General features: G+C 41.5%; 2 protein-coding genes across 2 annotated transcripts; one reads left to right on the top strand and one right to left on the bottom strand.

The window, feature by feature from the left end:
- Positions 1-1,591: 1,591 nt before the first annotated feature.
- LOC308323311 (interferon-induced protein 44-like) lies at positions 1,592-5,364 on the bottom strand (the record flags this gene model as incomplete). Its single annotated transcript, XM_080775032.1, has 5 exons — positions 1,592-1,753; positions 1,845-1,916; positions 3,424-3,537; positions 4,797-5,001; positions 5,354-5,364. The coding sequence occupies 5 exons, from the start codon at positions 5,362-5,364 to the stop codon at positions 1,592-1,594; spliced, it is 564 nt and encodes a 187-aa protein (XP_080631158.1).
- A 5,269-nt stretch (positions 5,365-10,633) lies between these two features.
- On the top strand, positions 10,634-15,138 carry LOC308323312 (uncharacterized protein; the record flags this gene model as incomplete). The annotated part of the gene is made up of 3 exons (XM_080775033.1): positions 10,634-10,900; positions 11,264-11,815; positions 14,212-15,138. The coding sequence occupies 3 exons, from the start codon at positions 10,634-10,636 to the stop codon at positions 15,136-15,138; spliced, it is 1,746 nt and encodes a 581-aa protein (XP_080631159.1).
- Between the last annotated feature and the right edge of the window lie 7,328 nt (positions 15,139-22,466).

Consider the following 22,466-nt stretch of genomic DNA (forward strand, 5'->3'; position numbering starts at 1 on the left):
ACTTAAAAAACAAAAAATATCAATCACATCTACATATCACAACCAGGCTATATTGCCAGCAGGCAGGTGGACTGTAGACTCACTACAGCTGTCACAATGTGGTATACTTTATTTTGACCCAACTGGCCTCCAAGGAGAGGCGAGCATGGAGCCGGACATCTGATGATACACGAGAGAAGACGCCATAGTCAAAATAAATTGCAATAAAAGTAATATGTTTCATGTTGATTGTAATTTATGCATGATGCCATATATCTGTAAATATTCATTATTTTCTTGTTAATAAATTATTGCATTTATACCCGGGTGTCCGTTATGTGTCCATTACCCTTAGATCGCGCCGCCGCGGATTTATTTATTTCCCAAATGGTCTAAAAATTAGTTATTTAGCATACTTTTACCAATGAATTAGCCTATACACAGACAACGACTGATTAGCCTATTTTGGACGATATGGGTCTTTTCTCTCGAGTCAGTGTGTAGTCTCACTATAGTCTGTGTAGATTACCCGGCGGTGTTGCTGCCCCTCCCGGGAGTCATGGCTCTTCACAGACGGCACAGAGACAGCAGTCACTCCGCTGAACGTGTCAGTGTTGCTGCAGTGGTGTGAACTGTGAGTTCACAGAAGCTGCCGAGTCACAGCTTCTTCTTCTGAATTACTTTATCTTTGCCTTGGAAAATACATTTTGCGTTTTGCTGTTTCCCAAAACAAACCAGCGAGCGCTACTGTTTGCTACAAAGCGACTGGAAGCGGACAAGGTTTACAGACATACCAATAGTAGCCAATCATATGCTGACTAGGCCAGTTGCTGTATAGCCTACCTACCCGATCACCAGGGAGCAACAACACACACTACACACACACAATAGCCTTCTATATAATGCTGCGCACATATATTATATATATTAAAAAAAATACCCAGCATAATTTTTGGGAAGGCTAAGCCTTCTACTGTAGGCATATAATAGGCATAATACCTGGCTAGGTGAAAACAAAAGAAACCTGATTAGCATTTGAGTACTTTTAACACCTCTGAACTGCCGGCGGAGAGGTTCACATTTTCGGAGTCACAGAGGGTCAATAATTCCCAGAAAATCTGTAACGTTAATATAAAATGTCCACGTAAATCTTCATGGGGGCTAAAAGGGGCTATTTAATTCTTCATGGGGGCTACAGCCCCATAGCCCCCACAGACTCGACGTCGTTGCTAATACGTAATGTTTGATGATGTGAAATGGGAAGTGCTGAGTGGAGGTAGCCTCAGTCACAGCCCGGGCTCAAGGTTGCAACAAGCAAGTTGCAACTCTTAATGTACGTACTGTATATCAGCTACAGTGAAGAGTTTACTGTATCATGACGACAGATTGGAACATCAGTAAGTTGCCTTCAGACATCAAACAACACCTGTATATTATGGTTCAATAGACTTTCTTTGTAATATTATGTGCATTATACTTTAATCAACCAGTAAAATAAAATGGCGTACATTAACAATAATGTAAGGAGTGAAGTTATACTGTAGTGTACACTATTGTTTCTCTCGAGAATTGTTAATAAAATTCAAGGCTATTTTGAGATATTCTGATATGCCTACATCCTCTTGATGAAGTCTCCTCCAAAGTCAATCATCTGTCTCAGGGCTGTCAGTATCAGTACATCCATGTTGTCATTCAGGATGATTTCATCATGATAGTTCTTCACAGGAAATATGCAGTTCATTGGAATACCCACTCTGGTACTGATTTGATCCATCTATAGTTTGAGATTAAATTGCATTTAATATTGAACTGAAATGAGTGAACAACAATTCTATAAAATGTCCAGTCCGATCACCTTACCTTACCATAGACTCTATGTACTTGCTCTTGTAGACACTTTTTATGTCTCCCTTCACCAAATCGCAGGCCACATCAATCTTGGTGAGAATGCACATTTGGGGAATACCTGTCAAACGTGCATAAACTTAGCCCAACAAGTGGATATTGTTTGTTGTTTAATGACAATCACAGTGAGACGGAAACATTTCTATAATAGAGTACCGGTAATTGTATAAAAATAGCAAGAAAAAAGCAGATACACAAGCTCACAATGCAAGGTTTGCTTTTACCTATGTCCCTGGCTGCCAGTCTGATTTTCCTCATCTTTTTTACGAGTTCTTCGGGAAGCACATCTGCTGACACTTTGTCAGCAGATAAGACATAAACCAGAACATGAGCTTTGTCCTCTGAAGTGGGAAAATGGTTGTAGCCAGCATCACCATTTGACAACTGTGTTTCTTTATTGAACTGGATAAGAATGTAAAAATCTCATTAAAACATTGACATTGATATAATTGATCTGTTTTCATGAAATAGTATTGCACTGTTGCATCATTGCACTGTTATAATCTGCATTAATACATCCTTTTTAACTGTCATTTAACTGACATTTTACCTCATAAGCTTCATTCACATGGCCCTTCATAGCAGATATAACATCCTCTTCAAAAACACCTTCTATTTTTTGAAGACCCATGATGTCATTGAACATGAAGTTCATGTTATGGATTTTATGAGTTTGATACTGTAAAAGCAAACAGATCTATTAGTCACTGATTTCTATGCAATTCAAATATAGCAAATTGAGGCTTGTAGTAATATTATAATATCAGAATACATATATATAGATATAAATAGTGCAGTAGCCAGGAATATTGACTATAGTATCAATAAAATGCAGATGTTTCAAGTGCCATTTCTACAAAGTTACCAGTGGCACAGAGGTAGCCTGGCATATGACTGCGTCTGGAATCTCTGTGTGGAACCTGCATGATAAATCCGCCCCATATTTGCATACTGGGCCCTGATTGATTGGTGGCACACAACTTCAGGGGCAAGTAAATCCAATCACAACCGAGCTGGGCCAGACCAACTAAGCCTACTGCCAAGGGCTATGTATTTTGGCAGATTCGTCTGGCAAAGGAATAAGACTGGGTTCCACTAAAATGACTAAACTGAAATTTTAAGTAGATCTGTAACGGCGGACATTTTCACTGTACAATGTGCAAATTGAAAATAAAATCCATTTGCACCCCTTTTGCTATATGCATTTGGTATAGGCCTAGCTCCTATATTAGTGCTGGCTGGTCTGTGCATTAGAGTACTTGGCACACTTGGCAGACTATGGTGTAAAGTACAAAGTAACACATTACAGTTTCCAGGGGCGGATTTACCGTTGGGCTAGGGTGGGCTGAAGCCCGGGGGCCCACAGCTAGGGGGGGCCCCGAAAAAAATTAAAGAAAAAAAATAATATAATATTATAATCTTTTTTTTTTTTTTTTTATAAAATTGTAAAGTATTGAAATCCAATTCAAGTGAAATGTGTGAAACTTTATTTCTATTTACTTTACAGTTTATTTAGATTACACAGGCGAGGAGACAGACAGGTCTCCTCCCCTCCCTTTTTGACTCTTTGATTTCCTCTCCTCTCCTCTTGTGTATGACTGCGCCCGTGCGCCGTATGCGCGGCGACTCCGGCGAGTTCTGGAGGTGGAGAGTCTGGAGACAGCAGAGCAGGCAGCAGTGCAGTCCGTGTTAATGAAACCCCAAGAACCAGATAAGATCGCGTTGCGCCTTGGACCCGTGCGTTGGTGGGACATTTAGATTTAAAAGGCGAACGGATGGAAGTGTGGATAAAAAACAACAACGAGAGGGGAACTAACGTTAGCCACTTAGCCTCGTATTAGCTGGTTAGCTAACGTGGTTATCACTACAGCACAACAAGCCTCCAGTCCGGTGTAGCATACTTATAGATACTTGTAGATACTGTATATAATAGTAGCCCAGCCCCATAGGTGTGTGTGTGTGTGTGTGTGTGTGTGTGTGTGGGTCCCCACATGATTTGGGGGTGGGGGGGAGGACCCCAGATGACAGTGAAAGTGACAATTTAACGACTTTTAAGACTTCTATAATACCTCAAAGGCTCTAAAAGAAAACTACCATTACTGCATCAAAAATAATCAGAAAACCATGCATGCTATAAAAACTGGTCAAATAAACATTGGCCAGATTATTAAATAATAAAGAAAAAGGCAACAATTGTGAAAATAGCCGATCTACAAGTTCACAATGAGTTTGTAGATCGGCTATTTTAACAATATTTATCTGTGGAACCATTCTGTTGCTTGTCTGGGTGGGGGGGTCCCCAGTTCAAATATGATTACTTTGGGGGACCACAGCCTGAAAAGGTTGAGAACCACTGATATGTAGACTAACTGAATATTCCTAAAATTGCTAGCCTACCACCTTGATATAAAATATAAATGTTGTGACTTGCTTATGTAACTATTTATTGATTCACTCGTATACCAAAATCCATTTGGAAAAAATAAAAAAATCACACCTGAGGGACGTCATTTCGCATTATCTAACGTTTGGATAGTTGGTGTCAAGGTGATGTATGATTGCTCAGTAGTTGCTGATGTCTGCTCAGGAGGTTTGAGTGTTTGCTCAGACCGATTTTCTTTTAGAGGGAACATTGGGCCTGGGTACCCCAAAATGAAAACAAAATAGCCCAAAAAGAATTCGGCCTCGCGGCTGCGCCGCTCGGTCGATTCGCAATATGCCCCCCAAGGGGGGCCCTCAAATTTGGTCCAGCCCGGGGGCCCTCAGGAAGGTAAATCCGGCCCTGACAGTATCCTCATATACATTGTATAACATACAGCATTAAGCAAGCATATACAGTATATACATGAAGTAAATGACTGATTACTTTCACCAGTAGATGTATATTGGATATATAAAAATATATGACATACTTTTATGGTGAAACTTTCACCTGCAGCATTATCTGCCAGTGCATCAGTGGTCATCCTCCCCCGTTCGATGTTGTTGACAGAGTTGATGAAACTGGACTTGCCAGCTCCTACTGGTCCATGGAGCAAAATCCTGATGTTTTTCATGTTCTCATTTTCAGGGTGGTATTCCTTCACATAGTTCAGATCTATTTCTTTTTGTTCCTTTCTGTTCAGCAAATAAAATAGGCTACTTAAAGACTTACATATCTAAGCAATAAAGACAAAATTAATGTTGAATAGAATCATTTCTAGACGTTCCAGACAATAGAGGGCTTATATCAGATTATTGATAAATGTTTAGTCAAATGCAATTTCATTAACCAATAACATCAAGATTAAAATGAGCATTCCAAATGTTCACATTCATATGCATGCATATTCATTCAAACTTTTTCATTCTTTCCAGCTTTATTTACAAAAATGTTTTGTGCAGTTGAACGTCATCACAGTGAATTGTTCATAATTACAAAAAAGAACTACCAAGTTCAGCACAAACTCCAGCTACTTAATTACCGTACGTGTGAGCCATGAATTATTTCATCTTGTACGATAGGGTCCAGAGGTCCATTCCAATAATCACGAGATATGTACAATCTCTATAAATATATGCCAAAAGTGTGACAATGCACTATTTCTTATCTAATGTTTGAATTTTCTTACCCCCACTTGGTATCTCTCCATGGCTTTTCAACTGACAGAGAGAGCACATGATTACAAAGACAATATAGGCCTAATTAACTAAAATAGCTTTGTCAAACATTATGATTTATATTAACTCTAATAACGGAAACGTCTGCAATTTTACTTACAAGCATTGGGTAACGTTTTTGATCCTGCACTTCCCATTACTGTAACGTTTAAGATATGGTCAAAATCAAAAGAAAATTTATTTAAAAATCCTCTCTGAGTCTGATGAAGGATGTAGCTATATGACTGACACATGATGCTGGCGTGTTTTAACTTATTTTCTACTGTGAAGTAGTGTCTTATTGGAGGCTTATTTTTCTAAGAAGACGGCCATGCATGGACTTATTTAGGACTTTCCTAAAAGAAAATGAATGTAGTCAATCTCTACTATATTGATATATGATATAATTTACATCTATAATACATTGTATAGGTCTTAAGTCTTTAAAACATGTAAAAAGCCAATTTACTGAAATGTAAGAAAAAAAGAAGGAAAAGAGTAGTTCACTAACAAAACATCACTAATGCTGTTTAACCAGTAGGGCTAAATTCAAAGCGTTACCTGGCTTGTAGGCTATACCATTTTACTGCACACAACAATACATATAATAATAATGTCATTACCATACCAATGGATAGTTAAAAGAAAACCTGTACCTCTTCTGTCCAAGAATTGTAAGTTCGTTGAGGTTTCAAATGGCAAAATACACTTTCATTTGTATTGCTGTAGTTCCCCTGTCAAGGTGCATGTACTTTGTAAGAACGACTGATATAAATGAGGTTAATGTATTACCAAGGTGTATTTTAGCTGGCCATCATACTGTTATAGCAAGCAGCTTACAGTGCAAAGTACAAACATCAGTTGAATTCAACCAATTGAGTCATGGGGATTTCAGCCATTATTTGGTCGTCCCCCATTTGATTTCATTCAGATATCTTGTCAGTGGCTTGAGTGGGGAGAAGTAGGCTATACAGTATATTATGAAAAGTATATATATATCCCTGGGTGATGAATCTGTATTTTTAAAATCACACCCATGTGAAGTGAGGGGCACTAATATATTAAAGTCTAACTCATGTTGTTTATAGGTGATGTATGGTGATGTAAAACAAACGGTCCCAACACAGCAAGGCAGATGGCTTCTTGGTTAGAGTGAGTGACAATAATTATTATCACACAAAAGATGAAATTACCTACCTAGGTTCCATCCTGGAGGCTAATAAAACGGCCACCAACGTAATCAAAAAAGTCAATCAAAGAACAAGATTCCTTTATGGGATCTCCTCACTGGTCAATAAAAACACCTTGAAGACCTTAACAGGAGCCCTCGTACAAGGTTTCTTTGACTATGCATGCACCTCTTGGTACCATAGCACCTCAAAGGCCTTTAAGACAAGGCTCCAGACCTCCCAAAACAAATTGGTCAGGCTCCTACTTGGCCTCACCCCCCGAACCCACCTCACCCCTGCCCACTTTGACAGGCTGGAACTGCTTAGGGTCGACGACAGAGTACAGCATCTTGCAATGGGTCTGGTCCACAAGATTCGATACACCACCAAGATACCCATGTACCTGTCTAAATACTTCCTTAATGTTAAAGAAGTCCACACCCACAACACCAGAGGGAGTGCAACAAACCATGTACAACCCAGATTCGGCACAAACAAGGGACTAAATTATTTTCGCTCCTATGCCACCAAAATGTGGAACGCCCTACCATAGTATTCATTAAGACATGTGAATCCCTTGACTCCTTCAAAACCGCTCTCAAAGGGCACCTATGGACGGCTGCAATTCGAAACTGGCCCCCGTAAAATCTGAATCCCCCCACCGACCCCCCCCCCCCCCTTTTCCCTCACTGTATACAGTTTATTTTCCCTTTTTACCTCGATTATGATGAATTCCTGTTATGTTCTTTGACTATATTGGAGTGTCTATTTGTACGTCTCTAAATGTTTTGATGAATTGAACATGGTAGACCCTGTTGTAAACAAGTGTAATGCTTAATTGGGTCGTCCACTGCAGTTAACAGTCTTTGTATTGAGTTTGTGCTTGAAATGTACTGTAATTCTGAAAACTGTTAATAAATATTTAAATCAATCAATCAAAAACATAAACGCAATTAACAATAAAGAGACAATATGACGTAATGAATTTTCCCTTCATTGTCAATGGTGTTTACAAAACAAACATTGAACTAAATAAAGACAAACATTAAACCTGTATATACCAATTATTATATAATATAAAGGGAGCGGGGAAGAGAGTCAGCAGACGGCCGATGGTATAATATATTATTATGTATGTACGTACTGTATGTTATTGTTTAGTTTTTTGTTTGTTTTTCATTTTAAGTAATTGTATTGTCTGTATTATGTATTGTTTTGTTGTATTGTCTGTTTGTCCAAAAAAAAATGCAATAAATATATTATGATGATTACCAGCTGCCTTATTACAGCATATCTGCAGAATTGTGTTATGAAATGTAAATATCTCTGTTTTAGCAGTACTACTATTTTGCTGACAGAGGGAGCAAGAGTGCTGCTTCAGTGCTTGCTTACCAGGCTTCCAAGTCCAAGGTGTTGAATATCAACTACTTTCACTCCAAGTAATAAACTATGTAGCCTACTTGTACTTAGCGGACACCCAGTCAATTTCAGAACATAATTTTAGACTATCAAAAAGTTACAAAAACACAACTGAATTCTCTAATGCAACCTAAATGGCAGCCTCTCCAGACCAGGAGCCATGCGTGAATGACGCAATAACCATGTGTGAGCCGATCTGTCAAGGGGTAAGCCTGTTTTCTTGTAACCCTTTTGTATATGCACTTTTATTATATTTTTGTATGTTCTACAATGGGACCGTTTTATATTGCCAGGTCTGTAGCCTACTATTGCTGAAATGGTGGATGTTTTCCTGTCAATTGTTTGGGGTGTGGCCTCCCCAAACGTGTAGGCATTGAAACTGAAGAAGTGTGAGTACTATATTATCGTTTCTGCACAGCTGAACAAAGAGATGGGTTAATATATTTCCGGTATTGTAGGTGATTCTGTAACTTTTGGTTCTAACTTATATGGATTATGTGATTTCATAACAGCTACAGGTGGAGACAGAGGCCTGGTTGTTTTCCTGTGTGACTCATTGTGAGAGGGTTCATGTGTTTATCTTGAGAGCTATATTTGTTTGGGGATCCTTTTTATTGATTTGCATATTGTTGACTGTTTAGTGTTGACAGGGTTGGCATATAGGTCCATGCTCTTCTGATAACATCTGTGTGTACTGAACTTTGGTTGTCATTGCTTATAGGTCCATGTTGAACAAGCGGCCCCTATGAAGGACCGCTCTTTTGATTTGTTAGTTTGTTTTGTTTTAATAACCATTCTCCCCATTCCCAGTGTCATCTCAAACACTTTTAACAATTTTGCTATGCAAATAAAGTCATTTTGTAACTTGTTTTTATAAATAAAATAATTGTTAATTTTGTACCATCAATCTTGGGTCCTGTATCAAATATTTATTAGCGGGGTTACACATGGTTGTTATTGTTACGTCACTATGGTTGTTGGAAAATGGGAAAAGTATAAACCAGTCACATGTTAAATTAATCCTTTGATGTTCACAACTCTTTAATTTGAGAACCTATGGTGGTCAGCAATCCTAAACATCAGCATACCATATATGGAAGCTGTTTGAGTCGTTTACTGTACTGGCTAGAATAACATGGCTGATAGAGGACTACTAGTAGGCTAATGAAAGGGGCTTAATAATAATAATAATAAGGTATAGGGGTTCAGAGAGGTGGGGCCTTGTAGGTGCTAAGGATGGGATATTCATTGAGCCTGTGTTTGACTGGGAGCAGGAGGTCGTGAGTGGGGGACTCTGTGGTGTGATGTGGAATTCAAATTGTATAGAACTAGCTTGTGGAATGTATAGTATACACCTTTAATTAATGGTGTCCCAATTGACCACACAATGGATCCATACAAGTTGATTATTGTGTTTGTGAGTTTACTTGTAAATTGTGCTTAATTCCTTGACCTTGCCTTTGTTGGGAGCGGATGTTTAGGATTCTAAAACCTGTGTAGAACCTGGCAATGTTAGAGCATTAATATTACTATAGCTTGCTATACGCTGTCCTGAATACTCTCATGGTAACTCTGATCCACTGTTCATTCACCCGCTTCGAATGTTTGCGAATCAATAAAAAAGCCATAGCAGTCATTACAATGACCAGTGAATGATTCACCTGCACTGCCTGTTCTTTCTGCTTCACAGCATACAGAGAGAGTGGTTTTGAAATGTAAGATAGAAATTGTATATGTGTGTGTGTGTGTGGGGCCAATAGAGCCCTGTTATTCAATAGTGCAACAGATAATGGGGTTTCAAATTGTTTCAATTGGTCAGCCTAATTGGTTATACGTTCCCCCAAAGCCGCAAACACAAAGCCTAATTTGACCTTTGATACAAAAATCCTCCTGCCCTTATATTTCCTCTAGCAAAGTGACAATCACACTAGTAGCCTCATGTGACACATTTGCAGAGTTGACCTCCATTAATGGAGCTACTGGAGTAACTGGACTAATAGGAAAAGGTACAGTAGTGCAATAGATGAACAGGCCTGATGTTGCAATTTACTTCCTGTTACATGATGAATGTTTATGATTCAACTGCCTTTTAGTTTTATTGAACGTGCATCACCCTTAAAACTGCATGTTTACACTACAGAAGTCAACAGTCAACATCCCCCTCAACGAAAACACACACACACACACACACACACACGCGCGCACACACACACACACACACACACACACACACAGAGAGAAAGACGTACTGATAAGGTTGCGTAGGCGAAGGGAGTGGCATGTTATTATAAATGTGCATTGGACACACCTATAACAGAAGGGCAGACCTCAGCCAGAGAAAGCAAATGTTCTTGTTCATTCAAATAACTGAAAGATCAAGAAGGGAGAATTAAATCGCAAGGGTGCACCGGTGTAGTCCTCTCTGATCAATACTGAGGAGACAAAACGGCGGCAACAACTCGCTGGGGAATTCTAAAAGAAAGAAGGCAAACTTACACTGTCTACCAGATATCGCCATCACCATGGTTACACTGGACGTTGGCACGCTGACAGTGCCAGTGGGCATCGTGAGGCTCCTGGAGTTGCTCTTCACCTGCATCTCTTTCAGCCTGGTGGGGTCAGTGGGACACTTCTCCAGCTCCTTCTGGACGTGGTGCATGTTCACCTGGTGCTTCTGCTTCTGTGTCACCCTGCTCATCCTGGGGCTGGAGTTCACTGCACTCCATTCTAAGATTCCCATCTCCTGGAATGACTTCACTTCTGCTTTCTCCATGCTGGCCACCCTTATGGTGGGTTGATGCTGTTGGATGGTTGGGGGAGGGGGATAGCCACACTGTAGTCAAATAACAAGTCATGTTTAAAAAAAGAAGAGGGAATTTTTGTAGTTTTTTCTTTCAAAAATAGCAGTTCTACTAGTCATTTCTGAATAGCTATTACATACTAGGGTTTTAATCTAAATCGGCAAAGTAAATAATTAAGTACAATATTTGCCTGTGAAATGTCACAGAGAATAAAGTCTAGTGACAAATGGAAATAATCCAAGTAAAAGTACCTCCAAGTAACGGGTACAGTAATTAAGTAAATAATTAGTAATAGTACTTTCTAAACACCACTTCCATTTTATATGATCTCATGACCTTTCATTCAACCAGATGCTGGCAGCCTCCATCATCTACCCCAGATTCTTTACCTGCTCTTCCTGTGGGAGGCCCATTGGAGCCACAGTTACTTCCTGGATCGCCTTCATCCTGTACGCCACAGAGGTGGGGCTGACCCGCGCCAAACCTGGAGAGATCAGTGGCTTCCTGTCCACAGTCCCAGGCCTCCTCAAAGTTCTGGAGGCGTTCGTGGCCTGCATTATCTTCATGTGTCTGGGCTCCTACAAATACACAAACCCAGGGATTCAGTGGTGCATAGCCGTCTACTCTATCTGCTTCATTGTCGCCCTTCTCTTCATCATCTTCACCATCGGCCGTCTGCTGACTCTCTTCCCCGCTCCCTTTGAAAAAGTTCTGACCGGCTGCAACGTCCTAGCTGTGATGATGTACATGACTGCTGTGGTGATCTGGCCCTATTACTGGTTCAAGTACACTTCAAGTCCAGGCGATCTGGTGGTGGTGGTCACCGCCATGACCTGTTTCAACCTCATTGCTTACATTGTGGATAGTGTTTATTCTGTCAAGTTGTCTTTTTTCGTCCGTTCAGTCGGTTCAGAATAGGTCGCAGGTTTGCATGCTTTTTTTTTTTCAATGTTTCTTTTTTTTGGGCTTTCGCCTTTATTGTCTCCACCAGGCCGAAGGCATGGGGAGAGAGTATGTTTTGCACTCCGTCCGTGTGTGTGTGTGTGTGTGTGTGTGTGTGTGACCGTCCGTCCTTCCTTCCTTCCGTCCGTCCGTCCGTTACCAGCTAATCTCCGGCACCCGATCCATGCCAAACTTTGCACACACACTCCCTGGATGCCAACGATGAACCTCTGCCCCAAATATTCCTCAACAGCCTAGATTACTCGTACACATTTTATCCATACATCACACAATTCGGTATACACTATCTCCATAGTCATGTAATCAACACGGATCTGCATCATTTCCCATCTTCCATCCTGATTGGCTAAGATTGGCTTCCAAAGCTCAAATGATTGGTCCGTTTCGAACAAAATGCCACAAATCACAAACACAGTGTGCAATTTCCGTGAAATTATACACGCAGATTTGCACTAGGCCGAGACCGACATGCCACACATTCTTTGCCAAATCAGCCTCACGGTGGCGCTATAACAGGGCAATTCCTGTTTTTACCTATAACTGCATCGATCTGTATACAACTTATTTATGTGCACTCCCTAGAGGCCATGGAAAAACATTTTCCCTGAATCCCTCCACATCTGCCGGTTGTAGCGCCACCATGAGGTCGATTTCTGCAAAACACATTGTTTATGTTAGTCGCACAGATTTCATCCAAATCTCACGCAAATCGGTACACATGATCTCTGTAGTCATGTGATCAAGACGAGTCTGAGATTTCTCAGATTCTACACTGATTGGCTAAGATTGTCTTCCAAAGTTTTCAGGAGTGGCCCGTTTTGTACAAAATGCTGCACATGTCCTGCTCATCCAGAATTCTATCCTCAGAGATGCTATGAGTGATCTGTGCAAATGTGATTGCAATGTTTCACCGCAATCTGACGCATTTTGTTCACAACGGGCCACTCCTGCAAACTTAGCCAATCAGGATGGAATGCCTATATCAGTTGTACTGATCTGCATGACATTTTGATGAAATGTCCACGTGTGTGACGTCCATGCCTTTTGGCCAGGCGGAGTACATTGGTGTGAAACTGTGTAGTTGTGCCTGTACATTGTCACTCTTTGTCCCGGTGTGTTTGACAAGGCGTGTCTGTGTGTGTGTGTGTGTAGTGTAGCCATTAGGATGGAATGTGTAGGAGGAGGAGGTGGGGTCCTGGACCATGGTTATTGGTTACACTCCACAAACAGTCAACCTCACTGTCACGTTAGGTGGACATCATGTGATCACCGTCAAGTAAAACTAATGTATGATGAAGTGATCCAAACAGTTTACAATAAATTAACTGTAATAAACAGCAAAAGTTTAGTTTACATTTCATTTCCAGATTGTTATTGTCATTATTATTAACGTAGACAGTGTGCTGTGCTCTATGTTCATGGTGATTTGGAGATTTTTTAAAGCCCTATACATTTCTCACACAACGAATCAACGAATAATGCATCATTAATGTTGCCCTACAGGCATATTAACAATAAAACATAAATAAATCAATAACCGCATATCAGTTATCATCATACGATATCATATTGCTTATCAGTGGAAACAACCCTGCTGTACCCTCCTTCCCTTTACATTCCTTCCCTTCTATAAATCATCCCCACTCCCTGTTTGGCTGTTTCACTTTGTGTGGATTCTTCATATTGGCTACCTTGTCCTATAGTCTGGTGTAGGCTACTTGTGCCCCCTCTTGTCCAGACACCCTAATGTCAGTAATGTAATAATAACACAGACTGTTAGTATACAGTAAATGAGTCCTCCCTTGCATGGGAGGAGACCTATGCTTGAGGCATTGGATGGAGATTGAGATTAGCATCTTAAAGCAGTTCATGGCTTGGGAACAGAGTCCAGTGCTTGTGTGAACTGAGCATGATAACGGCCTTCCAGCGTCCAATCAGGGACTTGAAGCGAGGATCATAAACTGCACAGATAAGCCCAGAGAAACACACAGGATGCTCTGTTTGAACACACCTGAGTGTTTCACTCACAGAACACACCTGTTTTAGGCCCTTTAGTCTACATGGAATGCTTAGTTGTGTGGAATTCAGCCTTAAAACTAACCTGTTCCACTTCTCAAGTTCTCAAGCACGGGGTCAGTTCCTCAAAAGGTCCTGGCAGTTTGCCGAGGGGGCATGCATAGCAAGAAGAGCACGAGCGGAGGGAAAGGAAGAGAGGAAACAAGGTCCCAAGGTGTCTACTGAACGGCATGGCAGATACCGTAAAGATTCCTGGAGACCGTCGAATGGAATCATCGAAGTTCTGAAACTTTTAACATTTGGAACTCTGAACCATATAGACACAGAAGAAGCGTGCGCCGTGTGAGAGTCACATCAAGGTGAGTCTCATTCCTCACCAATCCCATCTCATCATGGTGCACGTGGACGTGCGCTCACTCACCCAGCCCGAGGGCATCTTGCGCATCGTGGCGGCCGTCCTCACTTGTCTGTCTCTGAGCCTGGTGGCGTCGGCGGGATACCTGCAGTCCTCCTACTGGGCCTGGTGCATGTTCACCTGGTGTTTCTGCTGCTTCTTCACCCTCCTCATCCTCGTCCTGGAGTTCACCACCCTCAGTGCCAAAGTGCCCATCTCCTGGGACGACTTCACCACAGCCTTTGCCATGCTGGCGGCCCTCCTATGCCTGGCCGCCTCCATCATCTATCCCACCTTCTTCACCTGCAAGACCTGCTACCGCCAGATCGGCGCCACGGTCGTGTCCTGGTTTTGTTTTGGCACGTATGCGGCCATAGTGGCCCTGGCCCGTCTTCGCCCCACTGGGCAGGTCAGCGGCTTTCTCTCCACGGTGCCGGGGCTCCTGAAGATCCTGGAGACGTTCGTGGCCTGCATTATCTTCACGTCGCTGGAACCAAACCACTACTCCTCGTCGCCGGCGCTCCAGTGGTGCGTCGCCGTCTACTCCCTGTGCTTCATCTTTGCCCTCCTCATCGTTCTGCTGACTATCGGAGAGCTGCGCTCATTTTTCCCGTTCTCCTTTGACAAATTGGCGACTATTTACAATGTTGTGGCGGCGGTGATGTACACGACCACAATGGTGATATGGCCATTCTACAGCTTCAAGAACAACACAAGACCTGCCCAATGTATCCGATTCTGTCCCTGGGATGAACTGCTAGTGGTGACCTTCATGACCATTGTCAATTTCATTGTTTACACCGTGGACGCCGTCTACTCCGTACGCCTGGTGTTCTTTACCAAGGACAGCTAAGATCCGTCTTTCAAACTGACAACTGGACGGACCGTGAGACAATTGGACAGTTCTTCTTTCTGCTAATTTTTGTTTTGTTTGTATTTCACAAACTGTATTTTTAGGTAGGAGCAAAACGCGCCACATTGCCAATGTCATCATCAAGTCAACAGTCACAGTCGAGGAAGGGGACAGGTTTTGGAATACAAGATGCCGAACCCAGTTTCCAGATCAAAGTGGTGTTTGGTAAATGATTAATAGTATCACTGATAAAAATTAAACATCTTAAGAACTTTGTATCCTGACACAGTGTAGGCTACACATACTGTACTGTAGTGTGCTTCTGATCTTGGGGATCGGCTATTTTCACACAAAACTGGTGTCCAACTAAGTCAGGCTGCCAAAATGAGTAGTGAGTTCTATCATCAGTACCGGTACAAAAAACAAAGCAATACATTCTTAAGTCTTATCCCACCTCGATTTACTGTCCAGCAGTTTGGTCTAATTCAAAAAGAGCTTAACTCACTCAAAAGAGAGCTGCTCACCTATCTGCTAAGCCTAATGGCCATACCAATTGGGATGCATGGATGAGGCTGTAAAGGAGACTGGTCCAGTATATAAGAAACATTTAATGTAGGTCTCAACCACATGAATCCTAGCATCCTGATCCTGGGGGAAAACATTCAACAAAAATAACAAGCACAAACCCATTGCAGATTGGCTAGGTGAAGATATTTAGTGTAGAGGGGAAAAAAGAGGGGACCTAGTATAAAACCCTGGGGGACTGCCTTTTAAGTATAGGTTTTAACTCCTATACTTTAACTCCAAAAAGGGTGTCCAATAGCACTGGTTTATTCAAAAACAATCAAAAAGGGATTTAGGTGGTTTCTTCCCGACAGCAACGAGGTACCGATACTTGTTTTCACAGCTAACACACACCAGTGACATTATTATGACACCAAGACAGACATGCCTTTGTGCGAGGTGTCACATTCCTTTGATGTGACACTGAAACAAACTACTACTACTACTATATTAAGCCAGATTACCTGTAAAAATCGGTTAAAAAAAAGGAAAAGAAAGGGGGGGGGGGGAAATAAATCAGTTTTATATTATTTATGTGAACGTTGATGTATTGGGCATTTCTAGATACTTATATGGCCTTTAAACTTTAGTATTTATTTTCATTATTTACTGTTGAGGCGACATTATGAATGTGAGAGAACTACTTATTTTCTTATTATTGTTTCTTATAATCTGACGTTTGAATGTCTTGAAATGTATTTTGTTTGGACAGTTGAGGAAACAAATGGGGATCCTAAATCAATAAATAACCATAAAAATTGTCAGATGCTCTCATTTATTCTTGTAACAGCCATCAAAATCAGATAATACAGCAGATAATACATGGTAGAACCCTGATGATTCATCTTACAGTATATTATAACGATCAACCGGCTCATAACAGAATTAGAATGATGATGAAGTAGTGAAGAACAGTAGTTGCAGACAAGGAACCTTACGCCTGATTGATACACGCACGCACGATGGAGCATGAATAAGGCAGATTGAATATTTAATGAGAGAATGAGACATGGTTGGAGATAAGTGGTACTGATGATGATTAAGAAACCAAGACAGAGATGAGTTGGACAGTCAAAGAATAGGTATATCCAGAGTAGCCTTTATAGATGGTTTACTTCTTGCCACGGTTGTCCTTTCCTCCTCAATATAATTATGATCACAGTGTTAAGTATAAAAGCTTGACACGTAATAATATTTTTTTTACACTTAAAAAAACAAAACTCACAAGAATTAGGCTGTGATGAAGAGTCCGAAAGTGTGATGTCATTCTGTTCTTATAGTTATTGGTCCTAGAACTAAGGTATCACCTGCACCAATCCGTCTGAGTGGTGTTTAAGTGGCCTAGTTCTGCTGCTCAAGCAACGGAAAAGGTCCTTTGTTCTCACATCAACCATTACAGATGACAACAGCATCCCTGCATGGTTACCCACAGACATGAAGTCCTGTCTTGTCAATATGGCAGTGAGACGCAGATGACACATTCTGCTTTCATGTGGGTACTAGAGTGCCACCAGCAACAGTCACAGAAACAAGAGAAAACAGATAATAGGGGTAATTTTCTGTGCTTTAGCTACTGCAAGGTGGTTTCTCAAAAACAGCAGAACAATGGAAGTAAGTACCGCTTTTTCAAATTTGCCGGCCCGAAACATCTTTGAACAGAAAATGGGAGATAGACGTATATTATAACATGAAGCTATATCCTGACATTCAAATGATTTACATTTTCAAAGTATTTAGTGACTCTCTCCATGGTCTCTATGGCTTCAACAACACTTTATTGACACATCACACTTCACAGGTTGACATAAAAACGTCTGGGTTTCCGAGGCTACAGGTTTATAGGTGTTCATTTTTTGTTGTTGAAAGTCTTTGTCGTAGAAGCTCCATTATTGCAACTTCAAGAAAGCTGGAAAGAGATAGAGAAAGAAACCAAAAAACAGACCAGATAATATGAGCTGTGATATATGCATATCGGTACATGATAAGATGCATAGGTTACAATAGCAGTGGAATGAGGCAGTTAAATAGCAGCAGACAACAGCTTTACTTAACGGTGGTTGGTTTTAACCCATTCAAACTTGGAAAGCATCATCATTTCAGATTTTTGCTATTCAAATAGCAGATCTACTTCGTGCCGCACTGCAAGCTTGTACAAGCTATTTTTGAACATTTTATGAAAATCTTGAATTGATAAATACTGATTTAGAAGGCATTTGTAGAATCAGCCTCAGGTCTTAGACAATATTGATAAACACAGAGTTTACACAAGTGATAGTGCCAGTGCAGCAGCAGTGGAGGCACCTGCAGTCAAATATGCGCAGAAAAATGATCTTCCAAAAAGCAACTGTATAGTCAGGAGATATCTTCATCTGCAAATAAATAAGTCCTTTATAATTGTTGTTGACGTTCTGACATCCGTTTTACAGTGCAGCATGTTTGTTTGCAATAATTATTTGAACCCCTACCGACCGACACTTCCTAGAGGTGGGACTTGGGGTAAAAAGGTGCTGTTTAAGATGAGTGATTAGCATATCAAAATCGGCCATATCGGCCATAAAAATGTAGATTACCGGTAATTGTTCTTGGCAAGTGACACCACAGAGTAGAAATGAGGCTCCTCCCATTCCATTATCCAACAGAAACATGACCTCATGCGAAAGCTGTGATCACACCCTGTCAATCATTGCCTGAAAGTTCAGCTCTGCAGTTTACAGCTTTGAACAAACGAAACACATGTAGATGATGAGTAGATGACATGGTAGAATTAAGAGATCCTGTATGCCAGTGCTTCTTAAACATGTCAAGCACCCCCAAATTGATGTATTTAGCCACAGACAAACATATTTCGTACCAGGGATGGACTGGATGGATTGTGTTAAAAGAAAAATATTTTAAAAGCATCACTGACGGTGTAGATCGGCTATTTCGGAATAGCCGAAGTATAAACTAATGGTTAAAGTGGTTACATTTTAATTGTACAGCCTACAGTAGTCTATAACAATATAAGCTGTAATTGTAACATCACTGGGGCACAAGTCAAAGCCAAATGTAACGTTCTTCCAAACTTATACCGTCTTCTTCTCAGTATACTGTAGTGCATGTTTGATCAATCATACATTTCTTGTATGCATGCATGTGTGCAATCTTGAGTACACAGGGGCAATATCATGTGTTTCAAATACACATGGGAATAAGAAAATATGAGGATTTGACATAATGCTATGCCCTAAGATGTGAGCTGCCTGCCCCGAGACAACCGTGGGCCAGCACATGCTGTGATCCACTGATATGAGTGCAATACATGAACACGAAATGGTGAACGGTATGAGTCATCCACCCTCCTCCACTGATCATTATCTCCTGTAAAAGTTCCACTTCATTAGTGGCTCTGAAAGTGTAACTCAGTTTCACAGAGACTAGCCCTCCTGTGGGTGGAAGCTGACATGGCAGCATTGACTCACGTCATGAAGAAAGATGGCAGTGTTTAATGAGAAAAGCCTGAAGGCCAAGGGCCCACTTTTAACAGTTGCAATGCTTTGGAAACATTCCCATGCTTCCTTTGACTTTTAGTTTTCAATTATAGTCAGGTGAAAAGAAGCGTCTTGGACTCCTCATATATAGAAGGAAGTATGAGGTCAGTCCGTTGCTCTCCCCGGGTTGGCAGAGGGAGTGTAGAGCCCAGGATTACATTAGATAATTGACACTGCATGGGGGGAAAAATGGGTTACAAAAGAGGCGACTTTAGGATGGTACCCGCCCCCGAACCTCAAATGACGTCACATTGTAGGCCCTACAGCGCCGAACTGACTTTTTTTCGGCTCTAAAATAGGAGTATGAATCGGCCCTTAGGATGTCGGACCAAAGATATGCACCCGGTTATATTGATGCTGCAAAAATATTCCACTGCAAATATTATCGTCAACCTGTATAAATTAGGTGGATTCAAAGTTAAACTAAACTCCATGGACAAGTAGCCTACTTTACTATTACTACTTTACTTTACTATTATTCATATGTCTTCCATGTGTATTTTTGGTTTCTTCCTGAAAGCTGTGTAAGCCTTTCAAAAGGCCCAATCGAAAATACACCATTTCTGTGACATCACGGCGGTCGGAAAAGGGTGCATTATTATGCCAAGTGGTTCTAATGTAGCCTACTTGGCTAAGTCTACTGTATATGACGGGGCATTACAGTTGCACATTAAAAGGTGGATGTCGACTCCACCATGGCTCTCCATCAATACGTAACTCACTGCTGGAGTCCAAACCCTTATCTGCATCCATTCTGGAACTCTGTGGTCAAGATCCTTCTAGCATGGCTGGCTCCAAACCTCATTCCACTGCCTTAGTGCCTTCATGTTCATGGTTTTTTTTAAATAACATTTTTTATTGAATTTTTACGTTTCCACATAAAGATGAATCGTAAATATGTTCATGGTTCTTAACTTCCTTATTGGCCTTCTATGACTTTGAGTTTGGGTAGCTGCGCGCTGGTCTCTTCAGCCTCTTGGCACACACTACTGTAGATGGCGTTGATGGCAAACAGGCCATATTTGACTATGGCCTGGACAACAGCTGAGCTGGGCCAACATCGGGCACAGGGACTAGAGAGGCATGGTTGGATATGGTCACTCTCTACTTGTTGTATGTTCATCCTGTCCCACTGGGTGAAATACCTCACTGGGGTGTTGTTCCTGCCGTGGTGCACTATGATAGCCTACAGTAGTGACCACCAGGTACTGTGACTGCTGCGGTTGACGTAGAAACGTGTTATCAGCTAATCATGGGGAGATTCAGAATCATTTTCACTACAGAGACCTCTTTGTCGTCACCCTAGCCTGTTCCTTCTGTGTGAGCCTACCCCTGAGTCTTTGCAATAATGTTCTTAAGGCGTGTGGCAGTAAAACATGTTGGTGCTTATGATGTTTTCATGCCCTTCCTTGTGTTCTCTCCATCTGCCATCCTCCATCAGCAGCCCAGGATATACCTATCTCATGGTCAGCACGGCCTGCGGCAATGTCACCTGCATGCAAGCTGTGTGTCAGATGTGTAACATTTGTTGTCAGGCACTGAGCTGGCTGCTGTTGCCCATGGGCCATGCCTGTGGAGTGGTGTTGTTAGCCATGCACTGTGTCAGTGCTGCACCAGCTCAGTGGCCACTTGAACATTCCTGACACACTCTCTGCCCCGCCTGGGTTGCCTCCCTGATGTTTCCCCCAAGCCCCCAGTGAGGCTCTCCAGCGTTGAAGCACTCAACCCTAGTGGTTGGAGCGTGAACTGCAGGCCCTGCATGATTGAGAGACTGGTTGCACCTGTGCAACCCAGCTGTAGACTGTGGTGTAATTGGACTGTGTTCTGATGTGAGTTAGGTGCTTGTTGGTTGTGTTTGTTGTTTTATAAGTTACAGTTTTAATTCCTCTGTGAAGGTGTACTTCTGTTTATTATTTTAAAAGTGTGGTTCTACGTCTAGTTTTGTGTCCCTGCATCATTGGATCCTTACTCTGAATGACAATTTCTCCTTCCCTCTGAAGAAGCCCAGCAGTGACTGAAATGGAGACACTCTCCTGGAAGGAGGTAAAAAAGTCATTAATTACTTTTTTCATCATTTGGTCACTTTTTGGGTCCAGCACCGTATTCTGAAACTGGGATGTGCATAACGCTTTCCTTCTTTACATCTTGAAGTTTTGGGCCATAAAATATCTTAAGAATTTAAGAGGGTGGCATTTTATATTTTATAAGGCCCCGGACTAAAAGGTCTGAGTTAACATAGGCATGACCACAGACATAAAATGGTAGATGCTTCCTCTGACTCTAGGGCATACTGTATGTATCATGTGGGTGCCATATTGAGGAAAGAACGCCCATAAGAGGCAGTGATGCAGCAACGATAGTTACCATAGTTGTACACTATGTGTACACACAACGAACCATTATATTTCTGCTCTGCAACTTTGATGTTATAATTGCTTTAAAGGTTCATTTCACTTAATTCAAATATCACTTATTTTTTGTTTTGTTGTGATAATCCTCCCTACTATAGAGTGTGCTGACCCCAGTTAACCCCTGGGGGTCAAAAAACCATAGGTTTAGTTTTTGGCTAGGTGGCCCAGCCTTCATCCAATCAGGATAGAGAGGGGCCTTCCGCCAATCATGATCGAGCAGGGGCGGGTCTTGGTGTGTGGGCTGTTAGCCTGTCGCGTGTCACACGCACATGTAACGGCGGCGGTGGCTCAGGGCTAGAGTGGCAAGGTTGCCAGTTCGAACCCGGGCTCCCCCAGAGTTACTGTCGAAGTGTCCTTGAGCAAGACACTGAACCCATAATTGCTCCCGATGTGCTTTGCATGGTTTCCGCTGCCATCGGTGTATGAATGGGTGAACATTCACCCAATCTATGTAAAGCGCCTTGGATAAAGGCGCTATATAAATGTACCATTTACCATTTACACCACTGTAGTGTGTGCATGTGCACATCTTGTTACTGGGGTGGACCGGCCGGGGGGTTTCCAAAATCACCTCCTTTAAACTTCGTCTTGGAGTGTTATGTGTTATATGGTTTCAGTGCCATTAAAATATAGAAAACAGACTGTCTGTGCTGTTTTTGTAAATACAAAAACAAAACTCATCATGGTAAATATGACTATTAGTACCAGTAGGGGCACTGTTTGCCAGAAACGAAGAGAGAGATATATAGTATTAGTGCTGCACTGTTGCCTGCTAATGAGAGGTAGAGAGAGAGAGAGAAAGTGCTTGTTGAATATCACTCAG

This window comes from Protomyctophum bolini, assembly GCF_963924005.1.
Source record: "Protomyctophum bolini genome assembly, chromosome: 11".
Lineage (NCBI taxonomy): Eukaryota > Metazoa > Chordata > Actinopteri > Myctophiformes > Myctophidae > Protomyctophum > Protomyctophum bolini.